This window comes from Ischnura elegans, chromosome 3 (genome assembly GCF_921293095.1).
Source record: "Ischnura elegans chromosome 3, ioIscEleg1.1, whole genome shotgun sequence".
Taxonomy (NCBI): Eukaryota; Metazoa; Arthropoda; class Insecta; order Odonata; family Coenagrionidae; genus Ischnura; species Ischnura elegans.
The window spans coordinates 16,821,558-16,833,704 of NC_060248.1; the positions used below are offsets into that span (position 1 = coordinate 16,821,558).

General features: G+C 36.2%; 1 protein-coding gene across 6 annotated transcripts in view; it reads right to left on the reverse strand.

Annotated features, from left to right (window-relative positions):
* Positions 1–12,147, reverse strand: part of LOC124155491 (chromodomain-helicase-DNA-binding protein 7) — a 115,434-nt gene that overhangs the window by 26,344 nt on the left and 76,943 nt on the right. For 5 of the 6 annotated variants that reach the window (XM_046529344.1, XM_046529343.1, XM_046529345.1 and 2 more), the window contains exons 24-28: positions 11,940–12,108; positions 10,664–10,753; positions 4,074–4,349; positions 2,999–3,293; positions 1,666–1,872 (exon numbers count right to left, since the gene is read on the reverse strand). In XM_046529344.1, the coding sequence (XP_046385300.1) occupies positions 1,666–1,872; positions 2,999–3,293; positions 4,074–4,349; positions 10,664–10,753; positions 11,940–12,108 (1,037 nt within the window). The remainder of the gene's footprint in view (positions 1–1,665; positions 1,873–2,998; positions 3,294–4,073; positions 4,350–10,663; positions 10,754–11,939; positions 12,109–12,147) is intronic. The other variant, XM_046529346.1, reaches the window with a different exon arrangement.

Below are 12,147 nucleotides of genomic sequence, written 5' to 3' on the forward strand. Positions count from 1 at the left end.
GAGAGGCCTGCCATGAGGGAAGATGAGTAAGGAGCAGTTTACAGTTCTCCTCTCATCAAATAATGATGGCTCAGAGAAGTTGCCATTGTCGCCAAATATGCTAAGCTAAAAATGTGATGAGGATGCAATGTCCATATGCCAGCAATAAAAATGCCTGGATGACTGCATCCTTAATATGGCAGTGGCTGGATGGAGTGAATGCCCCCATGGGGTTAATATAGAAAAATAATGTTGTTTCTGGACAAGAGTGCAGTGAGAATGTAGAGGCCTCACATTCAGTAACATGTGCATCATATTCTTACCCTCCAACTGCACGAGCAAGGGGTGATTTCTGTTGTGAAAAGGGCATATTGTTGGATTCTGGTGGAGTTCTTGGTTTGCCAGATAGACAAAGTGGAGAGTGCGATATCATTGAAGTGGGTATGCAGTGAATGTATGAGATTGATTGTTCACTGTTTATGCAGTCAAGGCAATCCTATTCTTTCCCATAAATTAATATGATGAGAGTACTTTTTATGGTGCGGTGATGACATTGCTTTTTCCACCCAGTATTTCTATAGCTAGAACCTCTTCTAGGATCTGCTAATATTTATTTGGATTCTCATAATCATACACTGGCTTTTAGTGATTGCAGTAAATTGTATCATTACCAAGACTTGCTAAGAGACCTACTTGCAGTCAGTCCAGAGTATTCTATCAGGTAAGGGAGCATTAGTAGGGATTAAATTACGCTATTGCACATGAGAATTTTGTGTAATGCGGTCTGCAAGCCACTCCTGGAAATTCACTAATAAAAGAGTGAGTAATTAGAATTGCCCCTGACCCAACGCAGCATGCAGAATACCTCAGAGAACAAACTCCCAGTAAACAAAGTAATAAAAAAAATGGTCCCATGCATTTTGTTTGGAACAGATTTTTTACTGTATTTATAAAAACATTCTAATATATGGATGTGGTAAAATGATAGATATTAAAAAAAACCTTAACCTAAGTTGCTCCGACTGTAAATTTGACTATTTACTTTGTGACCTAGGAAAGTAATTAATTGATAGTAAATATTCAGTAATTGCTTGTATGAAAATGATAGAAAGGGTAAACTGCACTGAGCCTTATGCTGTGTCCACTGGAATGGCAAGAAAGATCAATAACTTTCCACAACCCTAGTATGTAAAGTCTTACCATGAAGTTGCTTTAAAACCAGCTTTAGTTCTAGAACTAGGCAACTGATCACAATACTGCATTTTTTACATCTTTCTAATGTCCACTGATGGTGAAAAACATTATCAAAAAGCTTTTCAAGTAACAGTTATTGATGCATTAAAAATTGAGATCACTTATGCATTTAACACACTTTTACATTAATTCGGAAAGGAATTTGGGAAAACATTCAGAATAACAAGCTTTCTAAGGGCATAAGGGCTAATGCTTGTAAATTGGGATCAAAATAAGAGAAGGCCTTCAGTTATTGCCGCCAATGCATGCAGCTGCCAAATAGATATAGCATGCATTAAAGATATTTAACAGAGATGAGCCACATAATGAAGAATTTTCACACTATTCTACTTCAAAGAAAAATGAAATAAAATGGCGGCAATACTTGGAATTTAAACAAAATATAGTATAATTTACTGAGAAAATATAATCCACAACAATGTGATATCTTGCCTTTGCCTTCTGAGCCATTTTCAATTCTTCCTTCTTGTAGTTCCTCTGGTATGATGTTATCACTCGCCGCAGTCTAGTGTTGAGGTCAGCGACAGATGGCCATGCTCCACCAGCACCTTGATTTTCCATCTCGCTCTGAGCTTGCTGTTGGGCCTGAGCATCTGAGAGTTGCTGCATCATTTGATTATGTTGTTCTTGAGACATGGCCTGCAATAAAACATTTTTATTGTTTGTGAGATAAGGATAGCAGGGTGAGGTGGTGGTGATAGCATTGAAAATAGACTATTACTTGTGAAAAGCATTGAGAGATCCAGATTGTGAAGTATGGTAGTATTATGAAGTATGGTATAAGTATTATTGTATAAGTTAATCAATACTGAAAAAAAGGACCTAATTCATGACTGGAACTAAGTAGAAACTAACAGCTTCTATGTAGACTTAAGCCATGGTTGCTAAAATTTGCATGCTCAAAGGCAATACATGCTACAACTGCGCAGGAAAGACTCCGAAGGGAAGCCAACAACTTCATGCCTAACTTGCCCCGAGGCATCTTTCACCTTATCAATAAAATTCCCTTATACACACAATGAAGGATCTAAGAAAAGATTATGATGCCACATCCTGACTTCATGACTTTTCACCATGCCATGGCTCACAACAACTACGAACCATTATGGTAGAGCACACAGCATGTGCTGAGGAAGACTTGTGCTGAAAAAAAGGTTGACTCAAAATGGCTCAGGATAAGAGTAAATATGACATAAAGATGTCATCATTGACCCTCAACAAATAATTGGTATAATATATTTGCTTGAAGCGCTATTGAAAATTAAGCTCTAATTCAGGTTTTTAGACCAACTGTTGGCGTGAAGGATACCATTCCTATAATTCATGGTCAGAACTATCATAATTGTCATTTAATTTGAGCAACCCATTTAGGGAAATTAAAGGTAATACTGTGCCTTAAATTGAAATTTTATGAATAAAATACTATGAATCCGAACATTGGTAGATGACTACAAAGTAGTTATAAGCAGGATCTCAAAGATTAGATTATTCCAGACTTTTTGGGTCATCTCAAAATTCATAGGTTGAAGTATGAGATGTTCTAAAAAATTCTTTCCATTCCAATCCAAGTACAGAACTTGTGGGATATACATCCTTGAATCAATGCTATTAACTTCAACTACACATATTTCACAGAGATAGAAGGGCACAGTTTTTTTCCGTCCCACATCCACTTTTTTTTGGTAATTCACATTTCTACTCTGTAACTAATATTTAGTGAAAACATCAATAAAACGAATAATTGATTGAAAAACTGTAGCCTCACCTGAGAGCGATCACCAGACATCCCTGACATGGAGTACTGCCCCGATACTGACTGAGCCATTGAAGTAGGGGGGGCATTGGATGTGTTCACATGCTGGTAGCGCATCATAGCTTCCTCTGGGGTTGGGTGATGATGATCATGGCTGGGATTATGAGGACGAGAGGAGCCACCTAAGTTACGCTCTCCTCCACCATCACCCATTGGATTTCCAGCCATGCTGCCTGGTTGACCAACACCATGGCCTTCAACAGCCATGCATTCATCCTCATCCTCAGATATCTTGTCCTCATCCATACTGCTCAAAAATACCAACAGAAAAATGTGTGAGATGGTAGTAACTTGGTAACATGACAGTAATTTAAGTCAGCTCACTAAATCATTCCTTGTTAGCAATATCTAAGTTTAAAGTAAGCTTTCCCACTTTTTATATAAATTTCATGATGAGGATTCATTATTATAACATTTATATGAAATTTTAAAATCATAAGATAAATATGAACAAAAGCTTTAGTGCTAGAGGCCCAACACTCCTTATCCCAAAGTAGTACTACAGTAAACATGGCATTAGAGTTCACATGAAAATTTTTGTTTAGTATGCTAGAATAGTTTGAACAGGGAGACATGGGAGGCAGATAATAATACAGGTAAAAACTGCACATTAAGCAAATAGCTCGCAGATGGCATGCAGGGTGGAATACATGAGGCAGCAATCCTCCATGCAAAGGGAAGGGGCTATTTAAGCATTATAAGCAGAGAAAGTCTATCATCAATAAAAAGTTTCCCAGCCAGAAGAATTAACAACACTTAACACAAGAGAAGAGCACACGCCACCATATAGTAATTATTTATCTCCAATTAAGAGCCACATACAAGCAATCTTGACACCATTTCACATCAACATAGAGAAACAATGACATGAGAAATGAAGATGTATAATATTTTTAAGTACTTCCACACAATTACTTTCATGACCATGAATTCTGCTTCCGCAAACCAATCACATTACGAGGCTAATTCATCTCACACTGCCCTTGCATGAGGTGGGAATTGTGGCCCACATCACCAAAACACTTACTTGGATGCATTCTCGTTGGGTTGTCGCCGTTGACGGGGGGTTGTGGTGATGGTGTCCCGGGGAGGGGAGGAGGGAGTGGAACAGAAAGTTGGGTCCTCGGGGAGGGGCGGTGGCGGGCCAACCTGAGCGAGGAAGGAAAGCGTCGGGTCTGCACGTATCTCTCGGTACCGCTCGTATCCGTGCTTGTAGGTCCCCGCCAGCAGGGACTTGTCAGCCTCGGTGTCCCACCATGGGGTTGGCGGCGAGTCACAATACGGAGGGTATATCTCCAACATTCTGTACACAAGTGAGGTACAGCCTTCCTCTCAGAAACCAATACAACTACCACAAACTTTTTCTTGTGCACACACTTTTATACAGGCAATTCATTACAAATTGTAATGGAAACTATGAATGGGACATATTGAGAATGGTGATTTAACAATGAGTGATATGGGGATGAAATGAAACTAACAACACCATGTTCTCACAATCTGCTTGGTAATGCTCAAAAAAACAAATATTTAATATGAAGTATGATGAAACAGGGTTGGCCAGCTGAGGGTGGGACATGACTTATGAGAGGATATATTGGATGATATCATCACAGATGGTAAAAAATGGAATTTATCTTAATTTCAATGAGCAATGGTTGAATGAGCAATTTAACTCATCATATTACCCAGGAAGGAAAAAATGATAAAGCCAAGTCAAATACCCATACAGCCAAGACAACTCCATTCCACATCACATATCAGTTACACTGTATTTACCCTATAGTCATAAAATGAATTACACGTACACATTCATTTACTTTTCTTCATAAACGCAGTGATTTTCAAACGTGACAACACAGACTTTAGAAACAAGTTGCAAGTAACCTAAAAGAGTTAAAATATATTTTTAGAGAGAAAAAAAATTATTTCCTACGATATTGCTAAAATAATGAATTTTGATCCTAATTACACAAAAACGTGAATTAAAAGCCCATCAGAACTTTAAAACAGCTTTAGGGAAGATCACAAATGGCATTAAATTTGAGCTTACTAAGTTTAAAGAGGCAAGATTAGGTAGGATAAGTATTTTTCTCAATTCCCATGAGGCTAAGGCATGGATGAATTTTTTAAACCACTTCTAGGTGATTCACTGAGCAAAATGATTCCCCATACCTTGAAGACTATATTTGGTATTGTAGAATCAATTTCTGAACTGAACTGGAAAATCAAATCATGATTCAATGAAATCTTAAGAAAACATCTACTCTAGATAACATATGCAGTAAAAATAAAGTTTCCCACTAGATGACAAAAGATTAAATTTAACAGAATACAGTAATTGAACTAAATTAATCAAAAGGTAAGTGTCATTGTATAATGTAACCTCATATACAGTTGTTTCCCAAAAACATCATTTAACTACGACTGCTTATATTTGTCTGGTCTTCACTGACTTAAGACAACGTCACTCAATTTATTCACAAGCTACAAAATTTACTTTAATATTACTATGGGAGATGTCGAATGCTTAATTTCCCAACCTTCCTCCTCATATGAACAATTTACAACTTAGGAGTGCATATTTAAGGGGAATCACTTGCATAATATATCATTTACTTAAAATGAAAATGAGAGCTTAAGATATTTTCTGCCAACCACACCGTCAAGTTCACCATGAAAGTAGCTTACAATTACATTGCATTGCCATTTTGAGGGCCTATAATGCTCATAGATTCTGACTAGGCAATGTCTGTAGGCAACAGAGCAAGGGGTTTAGTCACATAATTGCAAACTGTATAGGTATTCATAGCACTATAAATTGCTATTTTTGATTATGAAGTCAGACAGTCTTCATGAAAGTTTCCTATCATGGGAAAAGTTCATGAAAAGGAATGTAAAAATCATGCACAAGTTGTTCACAATGAGCAAATTGAAAATCACTGCATTTTATTAAACACAAACCCCGGCCATTTGAATTTTTGAATTCATCTTTACATATATAGGCCGAAGTCACACTTTAATACTTGAAGAAAATTTAATGCATTAAGCTTTTGGAGAAGGTGTACAGCTGTTGACAGCCAGCTCTTGAATTCATGGCACATATTTAGAATATTTATCACTGCCTGATAAGGAGCCAAGTGATTTCCTGACAGAACAGCTATGTTCACTTACAAGGTTTTGCACAGCTCAAGGAGCAATTAAATCTAATTTACTTCATTCTAATTTCCCTCCTGAAATAGAACTTAGAAGTAACCTAACGAGTTCGTCATTCTGTAACAACTATCCAGAATTAGATCTCTGCTAAGTGTCTCCCACACTTGCCCACTTATACTCAGCAACTGGCTAAATTGGATGCCAACACTCAAGTCCTAAGTCCAATGAATCGGGCTTTCCTCCATCACTCACTTGTACTGTGTTCACTGTCAGCTGCTGAATACGAACACACTTAGTTGCCACAGCCTGGAGTGGCTGGAATGTGGCGACTCAGTTTGGCAAAATTTCTCCCGAAATACCTACTTTGGTATTATTCGAGATTATATACAATTAAATTACTTCCACCAAATATATATGGCCCACCTAATTTTACTCATATTCTGCAGAATTACTCAAATATGAACTCCAGGATTTAAAAAACATCACTTCTACATTCATTATGATCAATATAAATTACACAATTCCATAAAAATTGGCTACACCACTAGATGTCAGTAAATTCAAGCATCATAACAGAAATAAATTATCCACCACTTGGTTTATACATTGATTTTCTTCAAAGTAAACCCCAGATTTCAAGGAAAAATGAACTTTTTCAGACCGATGAACTTTTCAAGACTGGTATGCACCGAAAGTATGTTTTTAAGGCCTGTTTACACGATACATCAACCCGTACGAGTTAATGTACGTTTGCGTGAATGATTTTTGTGGACCGGAACGGAACATGTACGAATGCATGAACCAAATTAGAACAGGTTCTATTTCCTGTGCATGCATTCGCACAAGTTGGGTGGTTACACGGTGCATTTTGGGCGTTCATACATTTAGACATTAACCCGTACGTGTTAATGTACCGTGTAAACAGGGCTTTATGAAGATTCTATGACGTCAACTAAACATCTTACAAATTCATGTCTAACCTATTTAGCTTCTAACTTCCTTTAGCATAGCATGTTTTATTTTTGATGTTCATATTCATCAAACACACCAAAGGATGAAGTACACCATGAAAAAATATTTGAATTAGCCAGGATATCTAAGGATATCCAGGATATAATCTATAAATATAATTTTTCATGGCGAACTTCATCCTTTGGAGTATTTAACTTTGCACCCGTGCGCGTGACTGTGTACAAAGTGACTTGTTCCTGCAGTGTTTTCATATTCATTACAAAATGTCTTTTGTAAATTTCACAGTAAGGTGAATGAAAGCACCAGCTGGGAGCATTATAACTAAGCGGGAACCTCATTTTCTGATTGTTTCTAATTTTCTGATTGTTAATAATTTCTTTCAATACCTTGATGCATCGGTATGAATAAAGTCTTAACTAGTGACATGACACTCTTATATTTTTAAAAGAAGATAAGTTTTGACTGTTGCACTGAGGCAGGGAACAATTATTAGGTACCCTGAAATTTTGCAAACATGTTCATTTTGGAATTTTTAATATGGGCAATAGGGTTCTTAATTAGATGTTAAAAGCAATACTAAGTTTAAATTTGCCAAATTAAGTTAGCAAAATTTTATGAAAAAATTTAATGCTGAAGGATTTGGTGCTTTCCCGGCGAATGCTGTTGATGAAATCTTCACGGGAAATCAGCTGGGTAATGATGGTCATTGCTGCCAATGTTTCAATGGCAGTGTGTAAATTTATGAGTAATTTTAACTCAGCATAAGATATTTTGAGGAAAAAATGAGGTACTCGTTAAGGTTTTGGGTATGTATGTACATACACGTGATGAATCTTATTGCCCCATTTTTTGATAGAATGTGTGCTAACTAAAGCATGAAACAATTACTTTTATTATTACAGGTGGTCCTCGACTTCTGTACAATTCACACTTTGGTATGTTCCAAATTGACACATTTTATTTGACTTTCATATGCAAATTCAATATAAGTAAGATGGTATTTACTGTGTGTTATAGAGGGCCAGGACATAGAAAAAGATTTTTTTTCGTGATGTTCCACAACCTAAAATTTTTTTTCCATACGTTAGCCAAAAGGTGTTTAAAAACACCCCTGGAAAACATTTTTTCTTTGTGGCCCTCTCAGAAATATTTTATAAAAACCCGCATTAGAAATTTTCAAATCAATGCCATTTCTCCTTGTCCTGCTGAAAATTCTTGAAAACAATTGGGCACTTGCTCCATTAAAAAAGCTTTCAAATGTCACAAACCGCATAAAAAAATATGCTTTCAAGTCCAAGATGACAAAAAAAAAGTGAAAACTGTATTTACGAGCAAGCCTGCCCTGATGGGCTCCTAGCGGGCTGGTAATATGGGGAGATTAGTCCTATTTGATCCCAAATTAGATGCCCGAAGTACGGGAAAAATCCTGGAGGGGGAACTTTTCACCCTCTTATTCATCTATGCCCTTTATGAAGAAAAAAAAAGGCCAGGCAAGCTGGCATTGCCATTTTCGATATGCCATGGAGTCACTGACTCTGCAAAAAGGCACCTATAAATAACTAATCTTTCAGATTGTCAGAAACCCTGGACAATACAGCCTCACCACTCATTTACAGTTTGATTGGAGGTATTTTCGATCAGAAAATTGCTGCTATGATTACAGTAGAACAAAAATTGAGTCAACCACGGTGTGCATGAAAATTTCTAACTTGGTAGAGATGTCATACAAGAAATGTAAGCTCTATTAACAAATTCACTGATTATAAGATGTTCTAACCAAATATTATCAATCAACCCACCAAGATATTCATTGCAAAGAATCCTTCCTCATGAGGATTGGATATACTTCAAAACTGAATGGAATCCTTTATGCTTGAGTGGCATTTCATGCTGTATTGTTGGAAAGACGAAATTGCTGTCACGCCTAGTAAAAATAGGGCATAAACTGTACATGTAATGTTCAATTTCATTGAGACACAATTCAATTTCATTCTTCACTCTAAAAATCTACACCACATTCCTAAACAGAGTGAGATTCAGTGTTACAATCATTATATCAGTACATACATTCAGAGACTAATTAGCAACAGTTGCGCAATTGAAAACCTAGGGTCCAAACTCCATGACCCAATTTTCTGAGACAACTACACATAAAACACAGCCAGGTGTTTGAAAGTTTTACAAGGTGAGACACAATGGCTTAACTACCAATCACCACTAATGAAGAGATAAAAAACTAATTATGAGCCAGTAATAGGCCATTGAGCTATTCGTTAAGGCAGGATAATTCAAATACTTTTTTTATAGACCAACCAAAACGAGGGAAGAAGAAAGTACATCATTCTGATTTTATTCAATAGTACACTGACTATGATCCATTCATTAACTTACTCACTCTCAGTTTACAAGGCAGTACCCAGAGACCACCTAAGACTTTCACATGAATGATGAATTACTTCCAAAAGTATAGTCAAAAACAATGACAAGCCTTTATGAATAGAGCACGGAGTTTGATAAACTATGTGAATATACACAGGAGACATAAACACTTGAGTACCAACTTCATCGATAATTTATGGAATTCAACTTAAATTTGACACAGAAGCTATAAATTGTTTAGGATGGTGACAAAAATTGAAGCTATAAGTAAGAGTGAATTCCCAAACAGACAGCAAGGAAACCTAACCAATTAGCAGCAATTACAATTCGCTATGAATACATGCTTATCTTTGAGACCCTTAAATATTTCCTAAGAGATGTACATATATATTGCTTGCTAAACATCTAAAAAGCTCCACTCAACGAACAAAAAGTATGAAAATTTGTATTCCAGAAGCACAAACTAGTACTATTGCAGCAAGCCTTGAGAATTTGAGCTCTTAGGATGCATTCATCAACTTTGTATCCGTTTACATAGTCGTTAAAAAAGAATGATAAAGGCATAAATTTATCCTAACTAAACCAAATAAATACTTTTTTGTATAATGAAAGCCTAAATTATGAAAGCATCATGGTTCTCATAGGAGGATAAAAGTAGAAGTAACAAGCATTCAAAATATAAAACTATAGAGAAAGTTGTAGGAATGTTGAGTTGTTGAGAGAAATTGAGAAGTAGAAAGATTAGGTCCAGAAAATCAGCAACTGTATGTCAACGCTGTGTACACCAGTTATTCATTTTTTCACACATAGATATATAATCAAGCGAATGGATTTCAAGCCCACAAGTCAAAGAACAAGAGCAATCAGTCAAAACAATAAGCCAATTCTTTTCACACAGAAAACAAAATGGTTTGGCCATGCATTGCACAAACTTTGTTTGCCAAGAAAAACATTAGGTTAATCACTGAATTGAGAGCAAAACCAAGCTTCCAGCCAAATGCATTAAGAGCACGACTGAGTTGGAGGGAGTCAAAGGTCAAAGTGAAAAAGGGGTAAAAGACTACCATAAGCTGTGCTCTTTAAATGTTAAGGGCAACATTTATTACTCACTTGACAGGTACACCATCTGCAATTTGTTGAACCAAATCTCCAATGATTTCATGCTTGATATAATACAGCATTCTTACCCGGAGCAAAACTCTGAAATGGAATAACAAATTAATGACTGAAAAACATGTACATTGCTATTCTATTAGAAATAATAATTAAGAGGATATGTTAAATTTTTATGGCCCCTCACTTCTTTGTTTTAATTTCCCTTCTTAGGCTAGTTTCTCCTTTCAAGGACAGTTCAGACTTCAACAAATGATATGAAGCTAAGGAAACTTAAGACACAGACAGAAAAACAGCCTCTAACTCCAACAGCCGGAGAATACAGCTGTGAAGCAACAAAACTAATTGAGCTCAGAAAATTTCCTTTGAATATGTTGCAGCTGAAGCCTCTCTTAATATTCACACGATGCTTCAATTAAGCCGACCAGTATTTCAGTTGTTGATGCAAATGTGTAACTGGATTACTTTCCATTCCTCGTATCCAAAAATACTAACTGACAATAGGACTACCTTCTTTCTCTATAGTCCACCATTATGAACCCATAGCTATATATTTATGGACACTGTTAACAAGGTGGTAATGACATTAATTTTCTGATACTTACTTGTGTTAAAAAATTAAAGTGCGCACAATTTCACACCACTTTTTCTGAAAAACCATAATAGGGCATTCAGTCTGAGGAGAATACACATATACAGAAATTTAAATAACAATTCAACTGTGAGGGTCAATGATTTGATTGAACTTCTTAAATCCTCAATAACACACATACTTTCCACGCACACTGACACTCTTGGACTATTATAGACTTATATCTACCCTATTTATTGTACATGTGGGAGCTGCTGATATGTAATATTAGATCAGCAATACCTTCAGAGCCTCTTTTATTATCTCAATCATCAAAACTCACTTTCTGTCGGTATTTCAATGAAATCTGTAGACTAATGGCCTGACATGCACAGCAGTAATAAATGATGATAAAATAATACTATTCAAAAGGCCAGCTTTTAAGTGTTTACATTCTCCAATCAATTCCAAAAAGCCCTCGCTATTTCCTATCCACACATTTTCTCTAGCCAAGTAAAATTTATAAGACCAGTAACTATGTTGATAAAAATAAGTAAATACACCATTAGAAACAATTAATATGAAAAGTATCTGAGAGAAAATGTTGGAAAACTTTTCACCATCATCTACTTCTCAAATAGATCTCTCCCTTAATCAGAAAATACCAGACAAAAATATTAACGTAAAGGCAAAGTCACTTACTTGTTGGCATGCCTGGTAAGATGCTTTTTGTAGTTACTCTCCAAGAAGATGTCACCATCATACTTTTCATTCCTACTCCAGTCATTCACTTCCATCATGGCATTCAACATCCTCGCCTCTTTCATCTTCTTTTTCCCTTTTCTGCCTCTGGGAACTGGTGCTGAAAGACCTGAAAAAAATTCAAAGAAATAATCAATGTAATAGGACA